This window comes from Protopterus annectens, chromosome 6.part0, assembly GCF_019279795.1.
Source record: "Protopterus annectens isolate FY-2018-M chromosome 6.part0, PAN1.0, whole genome shotgun sequence".
NCBI lineage: Eukaryota > Metazoa > Chordata > Ceratodontiformes > Protopteridae > Protopterus > Protopterus annectens.
In genome coordinates, this window is record NC_056737.1 from 519,478,888 (window position 1) to 519,502,426 (window position 23,539).

Below are 23,539 nucleotides of genomic sequence, written 5' to 3' on the forward strand. Positions count from 1 at the left end.
AATCCTTTCTTTCAAAGGCTGTGTCAGAATCCAGCATTAATCAATCCATTAATCTTCCAGTTTTCTTTCCAAATTTTACAAATAAAGGAGAATACGTTACATTTGTTGGATGTTCACAAGCCCGTTATAAAACAGAACAACTATTTCTTTTGCAGAATCAAAATTGGACAATCCAGTTACCAAAGTAACTATTGCCAAATGGTTAACTGATTGCATTTCCTTTGTCTGTAATAAATTGGGTTTGTCTTTGTCAGAACCATAAAGAGCTCATTCAACCAGGTCTATAGCAACTTCATCTGTATTTTTATCTAGGTCTTCCATGGACGGTATTTGTGTGGCTGCATCTTGGGCTAATCCTCACAACTTTATTACTCATTATAAATTGGATCTGGTCTCTAGGAGAAGAGCAACCTTTGGCTCAACAGTGCTCAGGAATATCCTTCATTAAGAGTCCTCCCGGAATTCAGGTAGCTAGGGACTCTTTCCCAGCTGTTGAGGAATTAATGAAAATTGACAACATCAGAAAAAGAAGTTATGTACTCACCATAACGTTCTATCTGTGTTGCCCATTTTCATTCTTTCTCAACTCCCCTCCCTCCAACCCCCTACCAGTTGGTTTGTGACTTTTGGAAGAATGAGAAAATAGTAAAAGAACCAATGTTCCTGCCTTTGACCTCCAGATATTGGGTTTTCATCCCAGTGCCGTTTCTAAAGTTCTCTGAAACTGTAAGGCTAGCAAATGAGATTTGAGATATGATAAGGGACTAGAGCATTATGGGTAAGGGAGGAGCTCAAGAGATTTCCTTCTGTTCTCATGTTGCAGTATTCACACTTGTGGGATCCTCTGCCTCAGGCGACTCAAACGTCCGGCTCCTGTGCAAAAACTTAAGCCTGGTTACTGTAAGATGCGTGGGACGTCACACGCAGGGCCATAAATGTGATGTCTGCTTGCACAGACCTCAGAACATCTCTGCCATAATTGAACGTCAGCTTGCTCGCTTCGCTCCATGCTAAAGAAGATGTCTTCAGAAAAGTACCTTGTTGGGGAATTTTTCATATTTTTACTTAGTCCAAAAGCAAAATATAGTAAACTTCACTGAAGATGTAGCTGCTCACCACAAAATCACGTAAAAAAGAAGAAAGATAGCAGCCACCAACACTGAGAACAAATATTTAACAATGGATAAAACAATGAAACACGCCAGCATAAAACAGGATAAGCGCTTTCGGGTTGTGCCCTTCATCAGATAAAAACTCCATCAAAGCTTTTGTTTTTAAAATACATGGCAACCAGTCGGGAATTAATACTGAACCCGACGTTTTTTAAGAGCAGGTTTTAGAGGGACAACTTCATTGAGTCCAGGGTATTTGTGTGCTGTCAATTCCACTATCCATTTCGCTTCCTCTAATTCTGTATTGTTTACTACATCTCCCCCCATGTCTTTTTCTCATATTCCATATGGCCATGAATTTAAAGTGATGTCCCTCATTGGCAGAGATATGCCTAAACAAGGCATTATGCTCATTTTGCGTCCTTATGGCCGATAAGTGGTTCAAATTCCTGGTCTTAAACATACAATTCATCTTGCCTACGTAATAGCTTGTACATACTTGACATATGGCAAGATAAACCACATGCATGGTTCTACAGTTGGCTTTTGCTCCAAACTGATGCACCTTACTAGTGACTGGATGTATAAAACTACTATCTTTACTTGTACTTCTGCAGGCTTTACATGTCCCACAGGATCTAGTACCTGTCCTGGCCACTGCCTGTTGGGATTCTGTCTTCCCTTCATGGCTCAGTATATCCTTCAAATTCTTTTTCCTCCTGAAACCAAATTTGGGTTGGTCCCCCACCACCTTCCTGAGTTTCTCATCTGTCAGCAGTATTTTCCAATTACGCCTGACAATATTGCAGACCCCATGAATATTATTACTATATGTGAACATGAGTCTTAGAGTATCATTGTCATCAGTCTACTAACATCACCTGTTTCATTTTCTCTGTTATGCTTTAACCATGGTTGAAGTTTACCCCTCCTAAACTCTCTCTGCAGCCATGTTATATCCTTTACTTTCCTGTTATTGTATCCTCTGTTCTCAAAATATCCTACCATTTTTGACATCTCTTCCTCACAATCATTGTCCTCTGTGCACAACCTGGAGATTCTCCCCATTTGTCCAGTGACAATGTTGTCAAAGGTGAACCTTGGATGCATACTATCTTGTGTAAGAATGCTGTTTTTCCAGCATTCTTTCTTGTAGAGTAGTTTTGAACCCTGACTCATCCTGCATAAGTCTCGCATCCAGAAAATCTATCATGGTTTCTGAAACACTAACAGAAAACCTTAGGAAGGTGATAGTCAATTCCAAAAAAGTTACAAAACCCTTCAATTCACTTACTTCCCCTCTCCATAACAGGAAAATATCACTCACAAAGTGCCTATATAGGCGTACATTGTCTCTCCATACATTCTGTGCCCCTAAGACATATTGCCTCTCCCAGAAGGACAACACCAAATGTGCATATGTATTTGCACAGGGGGTGCCCATGGCTACCCCCTGTATTTGCCTATATAAATTCCCTACACATGTGAAAATGTTGTATTCTAGCACTATGGTTAATAACCTTTTCGTTACTTCCAACATCGGCCCTTCTAATTGTGGATCACTCAATAGCCTTATTACAGCCTGCACCCCATAGTCATTAGTGATCACTGTAAACAGGTTATTGACATTGTGTCACCATAATGTACTACTTCCTTCTTCCTTCTGTCTACTTCTGTGTACTGTTATAGAGAAGTTAGGAAATGCCCTGTATCCTTTAACACCTCATCGGTTGATGTCAACCAAGGCCTCATAGTGCATTCTAGCCATATTGAAATATTTTCTGTAGCCCACCCCCTCCCAGAGACAATGGGTTTGAGTGGGGGGTTGTGCAGATCTTTATGGAGTTTTGGCAGGGCTTTTGAACACTGGGGTTATAGGATTCTCAACCCAGAGGAAATCCATCAGGTCCTTATCTATCAAGCCATCCACATCCATCTACTTTAATTGACCCTTAATTTCTCATAACAAAAGTTATTCAGACCAATAGGGGATATATGAACAAAGGTAGATGCATCCGACAGTATATTCATGACCACCACTGCCCCCCCCGTCCGCCTGTTTGATTACTATATGCGGATTGCGCTGTAAATCCTTCATGGCCTTTCTCTGTCCTGTAGTCAAGTTATAAAAACTCCTATTGTTAGCATTCTGCAAATATGCCTGTATTTCTTGCTCACAGACCTTAAAGGTCTGCATAGTGGAATTAAATATAGGGACAAACCCACTTGGTTGCCTCAACCTAAAAACCCGTGATTGGTTGCCATTACCAAACTTTTCCCTAAGCATAATGTTCCTACCAAACATCGAAATATCCATAATGACATCACTAAAATTACTTTCCTGACTAGGGATAAAAGTTAATCCCTTGTTAAGTACAGAAAATATAAATACCTCACAATGGTTAGCTGCACAAAACCAAACAGTCAACAGGTAAAAAAACAAGCAAAGTGCAGTTCCACGGCTGATAAAGAACAAAATTCCAGATTCAATGTAGACAAAAAGTTTAATAGAAAAGATGAACGCTTTCACAATTCAAAAAATTGCTTCTTCAGATCACAAAAAGACCAAAAACCACAGATTTAAATACTCCATCAATTAACAATAATTAGTCATGTGATATGTAAAACAGTAGTAAATGTGCTCAGGAATAGAGCTATTTAAAAAGACAACCACAATAAAAAAATCCTTCATAAAAAAAATATGTAGAAACAAGATACATAAAAACTGTTAAAAATTCTACAACACTCTAAATGACCTGAAAATCTAAATATTTTTATATATAATGTTAACTAATGTAGTATATATTATATAAAATTACTTTCTCAAACCCCTGTTCTTTAATTCTGGTTTCAGGGGAACTACATCATTTAGACTGGAGCCTGTATGTGCTCTGAGTCTAAGAATCCATCTAGTTTCATTGCGTTCAGTGTTATTAATAATATCACCTAATCTCATATCAGTCCTGGTAACCTCCAATACCTGAAAGGCAAATTTATGCTGATCCCCTCCTTCTCTAACTCACCAAAGCAGTGCAATTCATGCACACAGATGCCTCGGATCTAGGGTATGGGCCACTGTGAATGGTCTCAAGGTTCAGGCTCAGTGGAAGCCTTCCCTCCAGAAAAAGCACATCAGTGTGAGGGAAATGACTGCTGTCCTTCTAGCCCTAAAGGCCTTCCTTCCACTGATAACAGGCAGGCCCCCTCCAAATTTTCAAAGGCAACACAACTGTGATGTAGTACATCAAGTGGGGGGGGGACCAGATCCTACTTACTGTGCAGGCTTGCAACACAGGCATGAGAGCTGGCCACCCAGCACAATGTCACTCTGCAGGCAGTCTACATTCCATCTCAAGACAACCTTCAGGCAGATGCCATCAGCAGATCTTTCTCTCAACATCACAAGGAGATGTTACACAGAGATATGTTCTTGGATATTGTCCACCGATGGGGCACCTCACAGATCTGTTTGCCTCCCCTCAGAACAGACCACTTCTGCTTTTTTGCTCCAGAATCCCCTCTCCGCTAGCTTGGAGAGTGGATGCCTTTTTGATTTCTTGGAAGGGGCTGTTCCTTTATGCCTTCCCCCTCATTCAGAAGGTCCTGCTAAAAATCCAGAGTGACAAGCCAGAAATCTTGCTGGGAATTCCCTATTGACCAAGGCAGCATTGGTTCTCCCTTCTTTCTCTTGCCAAGGGCAGTCACCACAAGTTGCCTCACAAAGTGGACCTACTCACACAACAGAAGGGATCCCTTATTCACCCACACCTGAAAACCCTCAACCTTACCCAGTGGGTGATAAACTCCTGATCCCTTTCAATCACCTTTATTCGGAGGACGTGCTTTCTATCCTGCAGGAGACCAGGAAACCCACTACCAGGAGATCCTGTGTTTCAAAATGGGAAAGATTTTCCAGTTGGTGTCTTCAAAGGCAACTAGATCCCTTCAAAACTGATGTCCCTCTAGCCCTAGCCTGTGTGTGTGAGCTTCTTAAATCAGAACTTTCATATTCTTCAGTGAAAGTACATTTATCTCCCATTTTAGCTTACTTTACCAATGGATCCACCACTACTTTCCAGGTTGGAAGTCAAACTCTTCCTGAAGGGGGTCCTCCATATCAAACCACCTGGAAAACCAATCCCCCCTCCTTGGGACTTGAACTATGTACTGGGAAAACTTACCACTGTCCTCTTGGAACCAGCAGCCTCTGCGTCCTTACAGACATGTACCTAGAGACTGTCTTGTTAGTAGCCCTTACTTCAGGTAGGTGAGTCTCTGAATTGCAAGGACTCATGGCCTCTCCACTGTACACTGTTTTCCACAAAGATGAGGCAACTCTTCATACCAACCCCTCCTTCATGCCCATAGTGGTCAATGAACTCTCCCTCAACCAGTCTATTCACTTGCACACCTTTTTCCCTTCTTTACAAAATGACAGAGTGCTTCACTCCCTTGATGTCCACAGACAAGTAATATTTTATCTGGACAAGACTAAGAACATTAGAACGTCCAATCAGCTCTTTGTATCTTTCCACCCCAGTGCCCTGGGGAAAGCTGTATCCAAACAGACTATATCCTCCTGGATACACAAGACTATTACCTTCTGCTCCTCTTTCCATGGTAAAGACATACCTCACTCTGGAAAAGCCCACTGTACTAGAGCAGTGGCCTCTTCTGGGGCTTTTCTCAAGGGCCTGGATATGGCTACCATTTTAGAGGCAGCCACATGGTCCTCTGTATGTACCTTCACCAAGCATTACAAGTTGGACCATATCTCCAGAGACAGAGCAGGATTTGCAAGGGCCATCCTCCAAGATTTCTTGGAGACTGCTACCTGTTTCTCCACCCTTTCTTCTGCTTGAGCTGTGGTACTCTCCCACAAGTGCGAATACTGCAACTTGAGCATAGAAGGACGTAGATTCCCATAACCATAGATGTCCTTCTCTTCCATGTTGCAGTATCCGTGCCCTCCCTCCTGTCCCCTGAGTTACATTTTCCTTCTCTGGAAGGCATCATTCCTGATGTTCATCGTGTTTCACTGTTGCAGTCATTACTCTTGGGTTATCCTGCTGGCAGGCTACCCGCAGTTGGCCTGAATTCCAAAGTCCTGGTCCGGCGTCAGTTGCTGTCGCCTCTTCCCTGACGTCAGTGTGCTAGGGGTATAAAAGATGCAGCCGACGCCATTTTCTTCAGTCTTTCTTGCCATGCGGTGCCCGAAGCAAAAGCAGTTCGCAAGTGCCAGTTGGCCGACTCCTGAGATTTTCAAATCCGAATTTCAGAACTAAAGTTTTCATTAAAGGTAATTACCCCATTGGGGGAAACTTTTTTCTTGCTCCAGACCGATGTCAGAAAAATTTAACAATTGTATTTCTTGTGGGAAGCAAATACCTCATAAGGATTTTCACTCTTACTGTATTCCTTGCCTAGGCCCTGACCACAATGTTGCTAGCTGCAGGTTTTGTGCTAGCTTTAACCAACGCACGATTAAGCGTCAGTTCGATTTTACATTTCATTACTTTGGCCAAAGGTTTAATTATATAATGCCGTCGGAACAGCCGACAACCCGTGTTTACAAAAAACGCAAGGACAAGGAAAAGGATAGACATCCGAGGTCCAAAACAGACGACGAGGCCTCCATTAGGCCAGTCGCCGGTTCTCAGTGAGGTGCTTTCGCAGCCCCTGGCGCCCATTACCTCAGAGCCACAGGCCGCTTCCGACTCCCACGTGGAGCCGACTGGGCCTCTGGATACTCAAGGTATTGGACACTTGGAAATCATCCCCTCAGATGGGTCCAGAGCCACTGAGCAGGCATCGGCTTCTGAGGGTGTCTTCAGACCTACACTGTTATATGTTAAACCATCTTCAGCTTTTAAGACAAAGACTAAAGCAGCTCTAAAGACAAAGAAACAAGTACAGCATTCTCCTACTCAGACTTCCATGCCTAAAAAACAGATGCTTAAAATGGCCGAAGACCTAATTACTTGGATCAGGGGTTCCCATCCCCCTCCTGATAAGAGGCCTAGGCAAGAGACAGAATATGATTCTTCTGATAAGGTTTCTATTTCCTCTGATTCCTCTTCTGAACAGGATTATTCTATTCCTCCCTATGAGGATTCTGATGCTGAAGAATCCATTCCTTCAGCCTCTCCTCCTGAGGATTATTCCTTTGGGGAAACACTGCATACCATGAGGGAGCATTTCCACTGGGAGAGCCAAGATTACTCAGAATCTAAGAAAAGACAAAAGAGACTTTCTGCTATTACCTCGCCACCGACCCCTTGCTATTCCGCCTGTTCTAGACATTGTAGATGATGTATTTTCAGAATCCGGCCTGTCCCCAGACTCCAGATACTACAGGGTCCCAGATTCTTATAAATTCCTATATAAAAAATACCCTGCTGCTGACCCAGAAACTATTTCACAGGGTCCCAAAAGGGTCAAAGCTTCCACTACAAAAAACCCTGTCCCCTCTGATAGGAATTCTAGGGCACTGGACAGATGGGGGAAAAAAGTTTACACTTCTGCTACCTTAGCAGTAAGGGCTTTAAATTGTCAGTTTCATATGCTTAAATATCAGCAATACTTAATGTCACTGCTTAAACAGAAAATGTTGACAAATTCTGAATGTTCAGAGAACAAGGAAATGCAGGATTTATTGCATGCAACTGAACAAGTGGGAAAACATACTTTGCAATGTGGTTATGATTCACTGGAGGCCTCTTGCAGGGCCGCTGTTACAGGTTCTGTTATTAGAAGGTATGCTTGGTTAAAGGAACAGAATCTACCTGATCATGTTAAAGCAGAATTATTAGATGCTCCATTACAGCATGATACTTTGGTGCTAAAGCAGAAGAGGTGTTGAAGAAAATGGAGGATAAAGCGAAATCCATGCAGACGGTTAAAGATTTCTTTCAGGTACAGCCACCCAGATTTAGCAGGAACTGGCCTTCAAAAAATTGGTCCTTTCCAGTGTCAGACAGACCACAAAGAGGCAGATACAGACATCCCAGAGGCAGATCTCAGCCCCAAGGCTCATACAGGCCTAAACAATGGAGTACTCCTACCTCCAAAAGCGGAGAAGACAAATCACAACATTACAGGAAACAGTCCCAATGACTTTCCTCTGCCAGATCCAAGCACTTTTCTTTTGGCAGCCCCTTTAGGGGGAAAACTAGCACTTTTCTCACCAAATTGGCAAATGATTACCCAAGACAAACGGGTATTGAACATAGTGTCCCAAGGCTACAGGTTCCATTTTCACACCATACCAAGGGCTAAAGGTATGCCAGACCTGTCACACAATCAATGGGCAGAGACACAAAAGCAAATTATAGCCCTCATGGACATGAGGGCCATTCAGCAAGTACCACAACAAGAGCAGGGGCAAGGATTTTACTCCAGACTTTTCTTAGTGCCCAGAAAGGACAAAACCTGGGGACCAATACTGGACCTGTCTATACTACGTTTCTGGAGGTTCCAAAATTCAAGATGTTGACTCTACAGCAGCTACTGCCCGTGCTGGGCAAGAAGGCTTGGCTCGTAACTTTGGACCTAAAAGAGGCATACCTGCATGTCCCAATCAGACAATCTTGCAGAAGATACCTCAGATTCATAGCTGGCTCAATGCACTACCAATTCTCTGCACTGCTCTTTGGCTTATCTACTGCGCCCAGGGTCTTCACAAAATGCCTAGCACCAGTAATTGCATTTTGCAGACAGGAATTCAAATATATCCTTACTTGGACGACTGCCTTATTCAAGCAGAGCACAAAGACATTCTTCTAAAGCATCTGGCGTTTGTAAAAAGATTACTAATTTGCCTAGGGTACACAGTAAACGAAAAGAAATCAAAACTAGTACCCTCTCAAGAGATAATATTCCTGGGTGCAAGCTTAAATACAACTGTCCAGATGGCTTATCTCACGCCAGACAAACAAAGGCAACTGACGTCTTACTTTAAAAAGTTGGCAACAAAGACCCAGTTATCTGCAAGGAAAATCCTGCAGGCCTTGGGCTTCATGGCATCCTGCATTGTACTAATTCCATATGCCAGACTGCATATGAGGAAACTACAGTGGTATCTAAAAAGTGTTTGGACTCAACATTGCCACAGCCTGGAGACCAGTAATTACCCTCATTCCCTGCCTGCAACAGGAGTTTCGATGGTGGGCACAGGCCTGTCACCACAAAAAGGGTCTGCCATTCACTTTACCCACAGCAAGACAGACACTGACAAAAGATGCATCAGATTATGCCTGGGGGGCCCATATGGCAGGAAAATGTATTCAGGGCACATGGCCTGCAAGCCAGATGCATCTTCACATCAATCAAAAAGAGATGCTAGCTGTTCAGAATGCCCTGACAGCTTTCAAGGATCTACTTCATCCAGGACAGCTACTGATAAAGACAGACAATACTATGGTTATGTGGTACATAAACAAGCAAGGAGGCACACATTCCTACCCCCTCTGCAGACAAGTAATGACCTTATGGGACACAGCATTGACTTATCAAGTTCACCTGCAAGCACAATTCCTGCCAGGAAAAACAAATACTCTGGCAGACGAACTAAGCAGAAACCTCATGGATCCCCACGAGTGGAAACTGGATCCACAAGTCTTCAGCATGATAACAAGGAAATGGGGATGCCCAGACATAGATCTATTTGCCTCCCCTCACAACTTCCCATTACAGAGATTTTGCACAAGGAGTTATCACAAACAAGCATGGAGAGTGGACGCCCTGTCCTTCAGCTGGAAAAATCTAACAGTATATGCCTTTTCTCCACTGCCTCTCCTTCCCAGGGTACTCCTAAAGGTCAAACAAGAGAAGCCAAAAATGATACTGATTGCACCAGACTGGCCACGCCAGCACTGGTACCCAATCCTAGAGAGCTTGTCTCAATGTCCAACATGGATATTGCCTCAAACTTCTCACTTGCTGACCCAACAAAACAATCCGATCCTGCACAGCCAACACAGGACCTTAAATCTGGCAGCATGGCAGATAATGTAGCCATTCAGAACACTCTTTCAAAAGCTGTTATGGATGTTATCTTGGAGGCCAGGTGGTCCAGTACCAGAAAATCTTATGCAGAAAAATGGAAGAGATTTCTGTGCTTGGAACCAGGAACAAGGCATTGACATGTATGTACCAAATATCCCTCAGATTTTACAATACCTAACTGAGATGCTGGACAAAGGCCTTTCCTTTTCATCAATTAAGATTCATGCCTCTACCATCATTACAATACGGAACCACCTATCTTTTCTCATCCTTTAATAAGACAGTACCTCAGAGGGGCAAAACATCAGACCTCCAAGGAGGGCACCAATTCCGACATGGGACCTCAATTATGTCTTGGAAAAGCTCACACTGCCTCCTTTTGAGCCAGCCTCAACAGCTGATATAAAATTCTTATCCTGGAAAACAGCTCTGCTCCTAGCAATAACCTCTGCAAGACGAGTCTCGGAGTTACAAGCACTCATGGCTGTGGAACCTTTTATCATTTTTCATCCAGACATGGTTTCTCTGAGGACAAACCCAACATTTATGCCTAAGGTGGTGTCCAGTGTGGCCCTCAACCAAACCATTCACTTGCCTACCTTTTATCCAAACCCACAGAACAAGGGTGAGAGAATTCTGCATTCTTTGGACATACGCAGGCAGCTACGCTTCTACTTGGACAGAACTAAAGCTTTCAGAAAGACTGAGCAACTTTTAGTGTCCTATGCTGCAGGATCACAAGGAAAGGCTATCTCAAAACAGACTTTTTCTAAATGGATAGGCCATTGCATCCGTTTATGCTATTCACAGCATGGCAAACCAGTGCCTAAGGGCATTAGGCCTCATTCTACCAGATCAGCAGCCTTCCTCAGAGGAGTTCCAACCAAAGACATCTTAGAGGCTGCAACTTGGAGTTCAGTGCACACTTTTACAAAGCACTACCACTTACCTCTTTTCTCTAAATCCAGAGTAGACTTTGCCACTGCAGTTCTGCAGGGCCTCATAGCCTCTCCTAATCCTGTTTAGCCCAGCCACCCTTCCTCAGCTTTGGAATTCAACCCAAGAGTAATGACTGCAACAGTGAAACACGATGAACATAGTACAGTTGTGTACCTACCATAAATGTAGATGTTCGAGTGTATTCACTGTTGCAGTCCAGGTTACCCTCCCACCATCCCCCTTTCTTTTGCTGGGGTTTATCTGTACTTCTCTATTCTATACAACCTATGTGGTGTATTTGCTTGTAGATGAAGGAAATGTTTCTTTACTTCACGTATGTTTATTGGCATATTATATTTAGCCTACCCTTTTGGGGGCACCTGACATCTGGGGCAAGAAAAACTGAAGAAAATGGTGTCGGCTGCATCTTTTATACCCCTGGCACACTGACGTCAGGGAAGAGGCGACAGCAACCAACGCTGGATCAGGACTTTGGAATTCAGGCCGACTGCGGGTAGCCTGCCAGCAGGATAACCCAAGAGTAATGACTGCAACAGTGAGTACACTCGAACATCTACATTTATGGTAGGTACACAACTGTACTTTCTCCTTAAACTGTTGTCCGACTGGGCAGTCATTTCTGAGGTCTCTGCATACAGACATCACATTTATGGCCCAAGGTTTATGGCCCTGCATGTGATGTCCCACACACCTTACAGCAACCAGGCTTATGCTTTTGCATAGGAGCCGGACGTTCAGGTTACTTGAGATGGAGGATCCCACAAGTGAGAATATTGCAACATAGAAGAGAGGGACATCTATGGTTATGGTAAGATTTTGCATAACTGATCTTTTTCAGTATCTACTAGCTGTAAGAAATGGCGAAGTTGGATCTGAACCCAGTTGTTGAGGAAGAATGAAAATGGACAGCACAGATGAAACATTATGTTGAGTACATAACTTCCTTTTTTTTTTTTTTTTATGGGTATATGTGATGTTTTGACTGTCCATAAAATTGGTTCAGTTGTGGAGCTTTTTTCTCTAGCCCTCTGCAGAAAAGGGGTTATTGCCCAGTTGGACTTGCCCTGTAAAATAATGTCATCAAGTGTTTATATTTTATCACAAGATATAGCCACTGTTCAGAAGGAGCACTGATTTTTGTGCACCAAACCATTTACCAGAGCATAGATACAGGCCTTGCTAAGTTCTGTAGATGTTATTCATATTAATCACTGTTGCAGTACCTTAAGTTATACAGGTTATATCCTGCGTAAGATAAAACAGCCAGACAGCTTTCAAAGTTTCTGGTCACCTTCCACATTCACAAACCATTATCTTAAGCTGAGCTGATTGAAAAAGACTGGTTTGGGTGCCAAACCCTTCAGAACTTTCTGCCACAGAGTAGAGATTTTGAGGATCAGTGGTTAGCTAATGCTATTTAATTGCTGTACATACAAGTTCCCTTCAAGGATAAAGCTTCCACATTACTGTGCTGTGTGCAAAGATTTGCCCTCATCAATAGCCTTGGTCATATTTTCAAAGAAATCTATCAGATTTATGTCTAATATAGATTAAAACACTGCTTCCTTTGGTTTTCACACCTTAATTTTGCGGTCTGAAGGTGTGGAAGGCATTGTAGCCCTGCAAGGCTAGAGTACTGTTTCAGGTCTTAAACCAGGTTTCTGTGACTACACAGACATCTGCATCTTCTAGTGATAGAAGTGCTTCCAGGGAGTGCATTTGGTTTAAGCTCCTAGCATTTAGCAGCATGACCCTTATTTTGTTCAGATTGTTTAATTTCACGTCAATAATGTTGTTTTCGAGATCTTACCTAAAAAAAGACACTATGTGGGAGGCAAGAGCCCTTGCTAGTAGCCAAAATCCTAGAGGTGCTAGGTGCAAATAGCCTTTGGAAGAGCAGCAAGGTTTGACCATGGCTTCCCAGCCTGACAGGAACTGGATCCCATTTGAATGACACCAAAAACTGAGACAGTTATTGAAATTAATCATTTTTTGTATATACTCTGGCGTCATTCTAGGTGAGGGTAGTATGTTGCTCAAGGATAAGGGACATACCTGCCTGGGACACATACTGAGAGAGCACAGCCATGTCTCTCTCTATATAGTCCAGTGAGGCATGTCTTGGGTCCAGACCTCCCAACCATACCGATTTTCTTGGTTTTTACCGAGTTTTGGGGTCCAAATGAAGGGGTGTCACGATTCCCGAGTGGCACCCCTTCATTTCCGATTTATTTCCCTTTTGATTTTAATTTTTCGCGCTGCTGGCGCTGACGTCATCACGTGCGCGATGACGTCAGCGCCGTAGGGCTACCAGCCAGTCGGAATTGAGCTGAGGGAGTTCCCATCATTTCTGGCTTGCCGCAAATGCACGTGGGATGTTTAGACGGGTATTATAGAGTCTATGCGAGAAGCTTTATGGAATCACCAGTGCAAGAAGCTTTATGGAATCACCAGTAAGTTACGAATGTGGGCGGGAAGAGAGAGGAGTTTGGATATATGCTATGCGAGCTGGAATCAAAACAGAGAAGAGTTTGGATATATGCGAGCGAGCTGTGTTTGGCCGCGAATGCGAGAGCTTAACGGCTCTTCTATTTGAAGTAAGGTAAGGAGAGAGCTATTTGGTACGGAGAGAGCTATTTGCAGTAAGGTGTGTGTCAAACTTGTCTGTGTGTACAACGAACTTCCTTAGACCACTCTACTTACTTGGAAACAATCAAATAGGTAGATAGATATAAAGATAGAGACAGGCAGACCGATTGATATTTAAAGAGAGATAAATGCTGATGTATATTTCCTTCCAGTTTTCTAGGGAACCCTACTAAAAATGGACAAATTTCAGATGAACGTTTCCTGAATAACAAAATAATTGAATAATGAAAAAAAATGCATAAATGAGTAGCTGTTTTGCAGTCTTATTGTTATTAATTGAACTAAAGCTTATTTAAAGCAGATAGTATTCTTGTATGAAACATAAAATTAAAAAAATGAATATTAAGGACGCATCTCCTTTACTGTTCCACCTATTTGAATATCATGCACAGACAATGTAGTATTTTCGGTACAGAGTGCTAACTATAATACCATTGTCCTTATGTTTAAATTTTGTTTACAGGGTAGCAGGGCACCAATTATATACAGTTAGGAGATCACAAATCTTAATAATATAATAATAGTTAGTGCTTGTACATAACTTCATCAATGCAGTATAACCATACCCATCATTACTGTATAAAGGCACCCCTTACATGAAACATTACTTGGAAAATTGTAGCACACATGTTACTTTGACTCATGCAAGGAGTAATTTATATATTTTGTTTAATCTTTATTGACCAGGTAACTCCCATTAAGTTAGTGGCTTCTTTTCAGGGGAGACCCAAACTGGTATTAATCCTACTTAGGATATTTTTGGCCAGGGCATCAGAGAACTTTTATTTATTTATTTGTTCAATCATTCCATTTGTTGACTGTAATGGTCTGATAAGGTAATTACCTCTTTTCAGTTGAGTCCCTGGGAGAAAAATACAGAGTGAATTAGAATAGTATAATAAACAGCAATTAGCATTAACAATTAGTAGTCAACTTTCAGTAAACTACCCTTTCTGATAGATGACTGGAATCTTTTACATCGATCAGAGCTACCATGGTTTGATATTTATGACTCTTGTGTTGTAGTTTTCAAGACTGTCGGGACTTGTTCTACAGATATATATATTTTTGTACCTCACCTCTATTTCCTCCAATTTACATTTCTGTGACACTTTCAGTTCACTACCAGGCTTGTGTGCATGCCTCCATGAATGGATCTCATGCTTGAAAATTACCTTGCCTTACAAAAATAAGAAAGGTCAACCTTACATTAGTTCCTTGCTGACAGCTGCCTTGTCTGGTTTTCTCAGTGTGTGTGTGTGTGTGTGTGTGTGTTTGTGTTGGGAGTTGTTTTACATCAGTGAGGAAGCACACGGGTCACAAGAAGAGAAGCAGGAAAGAATAGAAGAACAAATTAAAGGGAAAGTGTGTGAATGTGTAAAATATTAATTTAACTTCTTGCAGTAAGTCTTGAACTTCCAGGTGGCAAGACTCCACCTGGTGCATTATTTTTAATAAGGTTCTGTGTTGCAAAACAAACACAACTCCTCTGTGCTGCAGTTTGCTATATCATTATTCACAGCCCCATATGACTTGCTAGTTGTGGAAAGGCTAACAACCTAGATGAGTTTGTATATTTTTATTTATTGGTTTAAATTTGTTTACTGGAGTAGTGCATTTTCTCAGTGGCCCTTTACCATGCCTGCCCTGTTGTTAAAACAAAACAGTGAAAAACTACCCAAATTAAAACAGTGGTAAACAATTTGACAATGGCAAAAATAGCACTATTGAGGAGCATGGTTAAAATTTACAGTTTTGTAGTTTTCAAAAATACAATTGTAATGTACAGTTTTGTATTCAAGCAAATTAACAGTCATCATACTGGCAAGTGAAGAAAGCGTGTCATGGTAGATCATTATAAAGAAAACTGTTTTAGTATCATAGATGGAGAGAGGGTAATTAGGGTCACTGTGGGTAGAGAGCTAATCTACTGTCCCTTTCTACTTCTTTGTCGTTATGCAAGCCGACTGATACCACAGCACTTGTGTACCTTAGACATGCTCTTCCCAATTGACTTTATTGCATTATATTAATTAAATCCCCTGATGTACCCTATGTAGCAGATGTCTATTATTGTTTTGCATTGTGCTATAAAATGTAAAAATAAAATCCAAATAATCATTGTAGAAGTAAAGCAGTATGCACATTAGTGTTTATGGTAAATGGGGCGAAATAGCCAGGTAATGGGACATTGCAATGGTTCCAGGGGGACTCTGGTGCCATATTTTGGTTGTCTTTTCTTCAGTTTGAGTTTGAAAGTTGGTATCCCATAATTCCACTGGAGTGGGTGGGGTTATGTAATTATGTATGCAAATTTTATGTTAATCAGCGTACAGATTTGTACCTATTTTTCATGGGCCTTGTCCAGATTTTTGATGTTTCCAGGTTGAGAGGTATGCTTGGGTCATTAACACCAACATGAACTGTGACAGTCATAACATTACTTGTTGCTGAGAGACCCAAGTGCATGTCTGATCTGATGAATTCTGGCACCAGACAGGCAACTGACTGTGACTTTCTCCTTGTCCAACCTGGTGAGTGAGACATCAGTGTGTCTCACTATTGAGTCTCCAAGGACAAAAAAATTGGGGTTTTGAGTGTTACTCCTTACTGGCTTGGTGAGGGAGACACTGGTGTTGGTATATGTCATGGGTGCTATGTGGACTGCTAGTTGTAGCAGTATTGTGTTTTGGAGGTCTCTAGTGTTCCGGTAAGTTTTTCGAGAGAACCTCTGCATATGTGGATTTACGTACTTGATGCATACTGTGTGTATAAGTACTGATATGTGTATACATAGTGGTACTATGAGCATATGTAGTGGCGTGTGAGTTGACAACTTTCTCCGTGTTACTGTTTTGAGTGAGAGAGAGCATGGATTCTATATTCTTGGTATAAATATGTCTCTCATACTCTGTACTAGTGTGTGTTAGTAGTAGAGGGTTGTCTGTATACATGAGGCAATTGGTTCACTGCCTCAAGAGACCCAAGTCAACAACATTGGCGGGAGAAACAAGGGTAGTCCTGCTGACCATAATGCTAGATTGAGGACTGTTGTCACTAGGGGTGGCTATTCAGAATCAATCACGGAAGAGCTCAGAGGATGACTTTTTCGGCCTGGGTTTAGGGAAAAATTTGTTGAATTTAATTGTCTGGCTTTGGCGTACAAATGCACAGTGGTATGTGGAGCTGTGCGATTCTCAAACAAGCAGAAACCTGCTCAAATGCAGGGCCTAAATACCAGAAGCTAAGAACTTAAAAAAAATTAAAAAGATTCAGAAGGACCAGTGAGGATGCTTATTTCAAGCCCTAGACTGCTGGCATCCTTTTATCAGACAGTTCACATTACTTTTATGTACTTTTAAACTGGAACACACTTTTTTTTTTCTTTTGTGCTGTTGCTGCTAAGTTTCCCTGGGAAACGAGCACCAATTTTGGCTTGAATGTGGAAAAAACTACTGATCCTTCCAACCACAAAAAGAAAGTTACTTAAACAGCTTTTGCCATCACAGGGTAGTAATTTGCCACATCCACAGCTGGGTGACCTTATTGTGACCAAAGCTGTTTCCTCAGATCACTCATCTTATTCCTTGCATCCCTGTGGTGTGATCCTTACAGCCACCATGGGCAAGATGTTAGCCATGTCCTCTGCAGCTATTGGGGTCCCCTCAGTGAGCAAAGGAGAGTCAGTTTTTTCAGTCATGGGAGAAGGGACAGAAAATGTGCCCTTGCTAAGTCAAAATGTTGTGCTCATCCATTGGGAAGCTGTTGCAGGGAAATCTAGGTATGTTTGTCTCAGTTTTTGTGTTAAAACGAGACTGAAAACAAAACATTCAGCTTCTCCTTTGCTATTTTCTGTGGACTGGAATATTTTTTTTTAATTTGGCTCTGCATAGGGTTTTGTACTGGCTGTTAACTCCCATATAAAGTCCCCTTGTAAGTGACTTCCTTTTCCCTGTAGAGGTTAATGATTTTGAAACTGTAGGGGAAAGTTAAGGGACAGATGCAGGTTTTTCTCTTCAGATTTCTGATTCAGATTCTGAGTAGATGCATACCTCTCTACCTCTTAATGCAAGAAATCTGGGCAAAGCCTAAAATAATGGGATGGTAAAGGCCCAAAAATAGGTACAGGTTTTAAATATTGCTCTTATAAACTTAGAAAGTTGTTAGAATAACATGGATTGTGTTGGCATGTATTTTCTGAAAAATATGAAGTCTGAAACTCAAATGAATTACATTATTTAGTGACTTTAGTCCTCAGTGATTTGCCAAAAATTCCACAGATGTCAAGAGAACAAACCAAAAATATGAGGCAAAAATATGGGACATTCTGTGACTATCTTGACAGTTGAAAGCTAAGGAGTGGAGTATGGTATTTGAATCTCCTTCCCAAGGGTTCACTTTCTCTGAGACTATTTCCAGAATGTGCCAGTGTTTTCAATGGGAGAAAACAATGAGGCTTCTCAGTCCCTAGAAAATATTATGAGTTGTTATAGCTGGAATTCCTAGAACCTTCCCCCATTGCTGTCAGCTGCTGCCAGGTATTTTCTTCATTTTAATCCTCCTCCTTTTAACAAGGATGGTAAAGCTATTGGTAAGTTTGGAAAAATTAAATGCTTCTACAACCTTGACTTTTTTTCAGAATTTTGAATGGCCAGGCTCATATTGTTAAATTTATACTGCCCAATTTTAAAAGTATGAGGAATGTTTTGGCTGTAGTTTCTTCTTAGGAGGAAAAACCGCTTTGTGTCGTTCAGTTTATTGTATTATTGTTATTCAGATCACTACTCATTGTTTTGACATATGTTTATGACTTTGTAGATACTGCTTCCACTACTGTTGCCACTGGTACTGTTTCCAGTAGGTTTGCCTGTCTGCATCTTCTGAGTCTCCCAGTTGATGCCAAAAATCAGATTTTGAATTCTGTTTTGGATAGAGGTTTAGTTTCTGGACCACAACCCCCCCCCCAGAGATTATCGAAAAGTGTGATAAGACTGGTAAACCTGATTTGGAGAATCTCAGATTTTTCAGCACGCCTTCTCTACATTTTCCACTGGATTTTCTGCTCCCTTGCCCAGTTTTGGCAGAAACAGTTGCAGCAGAATGCTGATAAGCAGACATTTAAAAGCAATGGCAGGAAGGTTCCAAAGAGGAAGCTGGATCCCCTCAGAAGAAAGGGCAGGCCTTGTTCCCTCCTCCCTCCCTCACTGGCAGTCCCATATACCTTCCAGAAAGTCTGAATCTGCATTTCTTTTGCTGGCAACCGATTGTTTCAGACAAAATAAGTTCAGAAGCTGATCCAGTTACAATACTGATGGCAGTGGGAGGATATTCCTCCTTTTCAGGAAATTCCTCTTCATCCCAATCTCTTCTCTTCCTTCCTGTCCTACAATCTGACTCAGGGAGTAATAGAATCAGTACCTCATTCCTGCAGAATTGGAGTGCTTCTAAGACCCTCTGGATTACTAAACTGATATTTTTTGCTCTTACTCTGTGATTCAGTGATATTTTACATTCCTGTGCTGCATTTATTTATTGATTGAACTTATCACTGCTAGCACTTGTAAAGTAATCCCATCTGCTTGTTATTACACTTCCTTTTTCTGTTCTTATTCTGTCTCCATTGTTTTATTTAGGAAGGTGCTAGTGATCATTAGCTTTTAGTGTTTTTATCTGATTGGCCTGAAGGTTTATCTTTAGAAAAGTCTTACATCTTCCTGGTATAAAAGAATTAACTTTGTAGATACTGCTCTTTTGTGCCTAGGTGACCTGTGGCTAGCTGGCTGCAAAATTAGAGTGCTTCTAAGACCATCTGAATTACCAAGATGATTTAAGTATTTTTTTTTGCTCTTCCTACCTGTATAGCTTAAGCTATTGCAGCAGGGACACCCAAGAAGAACATAATACAGTTGTGTAAATCTTCTTCTTTTGGCTTTTCCTGTTTAGGGGCCGCCACAGCGGATCACTCGTCTGCTCATGATTGGCAGTGGAGTTTTACGGTGTTGATTTGCCAGCCCAGCGCTCAACCTTCCACAGAAGGCACACACATGCACACACTCACACCTAGGGCCAATTTAGTGTCCAGTCCACGTACAGCATGTCTTCGGGATTTGGGAGGAAACCAGAGCACCCGGAGGAAATGCATGCGACCACAGGGGGGACATGCAGACTCCGCACTGAAGGCACCCCAGCCGAGGATTGAACTGGAGAGACTCATGCTGTGAGGCAGCAATGCTAACCACTGCACAAGTAAATTAACATAAAAATAGATGTTCAAATGATCACTGCTGCAATAGCTGCTCCCTCTCTCAACCACCCCTTCTTTTTTGGTGTGTTTTTTATGCCAGGGTGTGGACATATATTTTTCTTTTCCTAGCTATGACCTATGAGGGCTTACCTTCCTTGGTTAGCACAAACGTTCTGAAGATCTTGTCATCCAAATCGGTCATTATAGTCAGCTCAGCTTAAGTTGACTAGTAATTTGGTCATGTAGAAGGTGTCCTGAAGTTTCAGAAGCTTGGCTGGCTGCGACATCTTTGGCAGGATGTAACCCATAGAATTTAGGCTATTGCAGTGAAGCTTTCAAACATTTACAGATATGGTAAGTTTACTTAAAGAACTGTACTTTTCTCAAGCCTAGCTTCACTGTTTAAAATTAATGAAGTAGAAAATATGTTCCATTTTCTTTTCCTGATTTTTTAACTGCATGTTGTTTAAATATTGTATACAGGTTTTTATGCTAAGTTGGTTAACCATTTATATGTAATTTATTTTGTTAGCACGTGAAAAAAAGCTTGGTAGCAAAATTTCTGAATTATTAGAAGAAAAGTGTATGGTTCTTGAAACACTAAGCAACTGTAAACAAGAGGTAAGACATCCTTTAATTCCGTTTACCTTTTTTGGTAATAAGTTTATTAGTTCGCTCTGTAACTTGAATATTTAAACTGCTTGTCTGTTTTGTTTTGTTTTTTGCAGTATGAAAAACTAGACTCATCTTTGAAGAATACAAAACATTTAGAAGACCAAGAAGAATCATTATCTTTTCAGGTAAAAAAAAAAAAAAGCATATATATATATATATATATATATATATATATATATATATATATATATATAATGTGTGTGTGTGTGTGTGTACATATATATATGTATATATATATATATATGTATATATGTGTATATGTATATATATATCTATATATATATATATATATATATATATATATATGTATATATATATATGATTTGTGAGCTATATATATACTTGTGCATGTTTTTAATTTATTGTTAGTATAGTATTAGTTACATTGTCTCTAGTCTTATTAGTAATAGTCACCATTATTTGAATGTGCATTTGAATTATAAATTGTAAGCACTAGCACTTTAAATGTTGCAGAGTGTTCTTGGGAGGAGACCTCTGTAATTGCAAGTATTTTAAATTTGGCGCTTTAGTAGCGCATCGTCATTTGTCTGAAGAAGCGGCTTGTAATAGCCGTGAAAGCGCTCACACCAATAAATGTTTTTTTGAACATCAGCACCGAATGGTTGTTCGTTTTGGATTATATAACACTGAATGGTTTTTCGTTTTGGATTATTGAAACTTTAGAGGCTTAGACATCGTTGATGGTAACTTGCTTCCACTTTTTCATTCTACATCAGTGGTTTTTATGCTCCTACGCTCCTTCGTTGGGTGATTTGGTTTATTCTCCTATTTCTTTGGGATTTGGCGGTTTATCTACGAGCTAAGTGATATGGAAGGAGCTGCGAGCATTACGAGTGCAATCGGTACTCCATCATCCTCTAATAGACATATACGAGCTTTAATGGATGAGGGAACTAATCCTTTAGTGAATTTTGATGGCAGTGTATCTGTTACCAACAATGACATTGATACGAGAGATGAAGCTCTCGTTAAAACCATCAAGAGAGATATGGACAGTGATTTATTTAAATTTAAACGCCTCCAGACGCAGCGCTATCACATGGAGGCGTGCTTAGCCAAAGGCATTATACCGAGGGGCCTACGAATCCTGAACATGCCCACTTATGGAAGTTTATATCCAGGGTTATTGCAGAAATGGCAGCAGATTAACTTGGATGCCAGTCGGGCATACATACAACTTTTAATTGACTTTTTTCTTCCAATAGAGGAAGAATGTAAAAAGAATATGGTTAATTTACACAAGCGTCTTATCACAATCATGGGAGATAGTGCTACTGAACTTCATGTGCAAGAGCTATTCGATCGAGCAGGTCGCTATGAAGCTAATCTACTCAACAACAAGAGGAAGAAGATGAGCAGGGATATCAAAGATTTTTCAGAGCAACATGTGTTTGTGTGGCCGCGCAATAGATCCGAAGGAAGGGCAAACCAGGACACAGGTAGGAGACCTGGCTACATTCACAACAGGGACATATCTAATAGAGTTATCCCCAATATGAATCATCCTGTGAATGATAATATTAATAACATTGACAGTGTAAATGCAGCCAGTACCAACAAGAATTCAGGTTATACTAATAACAATCGTTTTTCCAATACCAATGAAAATGTTAGTGATGAGGCTACTTCCCTGATTACACAGTCAGATAAAGCTGCTAATTCTAGCAAAGAAGGACCCTCAGTACTAGTCCTAGATAATATTCACTCACCTCCGGGGAACGTTGCTTCCTCGGTCTACACCACCCCATGTGATAATATTAATGACCCTGCACCAGCTTTGGACAATACAAAAGCACCCACCAATGCCTCTTTAGCAGGGGCAGTAAGAAGAAAAATACAGCTAATGAGGGTTGAAATGCACAACCCCATAGAGGCTCCTTTTCCCATTCGTTTGAATCGGAAGAGATCATTGGAGAACGACAATGCTCGAGGGGCCAAGAGGAAAGAACTACACCCTCCCCCAAACCAACAGCATACTCTTCAGAGTTTTTGGGAATAGGTAATTTGGTCCATAACATTTCCAGTCATGTTTTGTCTTCATCAGAGACTGAAGTGTTGAACAAGGGCATGTCCTTTATTCCGACAACTAATATTGACTTCAGTCAATATATTTTAGCTCTAAGACTTTTTGCCAGAAACATCGGCTTAAAACTATTAATCCAGGGGAATAATGAATATAACGAAGTAACCTTCAAAAGAAAAAGTGACTATATGCCACTGACAAACTCGAATGTTGACATATTTGTGAAAGCTGTGGAAAAAGAAATGTATGATTCACACCGATTTTATAACTTTGAGATGGACAATAATTTGACCTGTTTGCAAATTGAAGCATTGAATTGTCTAAAGAACAACAATAACATAGTGATACGGCCTGCCGATAAGGGTGGCTTGATAGTTGTCTTAGATAGTTCATACTATAATGCTAAGATGCTACATATGCTCAATGATGTAGCATATGAACGGACCACTGTAGATATAGTAACACGCATGAAAGAAAGTATAGATCAAGTCCTGATAGAATGTAAATTAACTGGTCACATTACAGATGTGGTGTTTAGATTCATGCAAGTAGACTATCCTTTAATCCCCACCATTTCAGGCCTTCCGAAAATACACAAAGACATCCACCAGCCAGAATTTAGACCTATAGTGGCAGGTTCGGGTTGGCTCATAGAGCCTATTTCCATGTTTTTGGACTATGAACTCAAACAAGTTATTGGGTTGTCCAAATACATTCTTCAAGACACTGAGCATTTGCTAAGGGAGTTACATATGAAACTATGCACCCTGGACACAGCCAGACTTGACTCCGTGTTGTTTGTAACCATGGATGTGACCTCGTTGTTTACATGTATCCCCAATGGGGGAA

At 41.0% G+C, this 23,539-nt stretch overlaps 1 protein-coding gene across 1 annotated transcript in view; it reads left to right on the top strand.

The window, feature by feature from the left end:
* The window catches only part of LOC122804407 (melanoma inhibitory activity protein 2-like), a 1,673,436-nt gene that overhangs the window by 38,164 nt on the left and 1,611,733 nt on the right, over positions 1 to 23,539 (top strand). Inside the window, exons 2-3 of the mRNA XM_044074238.1 lie at positions 20,504 to 20,592; positions 20,700 to 20,771. Of these exons, the coding sequence (XP_043930173.1) occupies positions 20,557 to 20,592; positions 20,700 to 20,771 (108 nt within the window). The 5' untranslated portion in view covers positions 20,504 to 20,556. The remainder of the gene's footprint in view (positions 1 to 20,503; positions 20,593 to 20,699; positions 20,772 to 23,539) is intronic.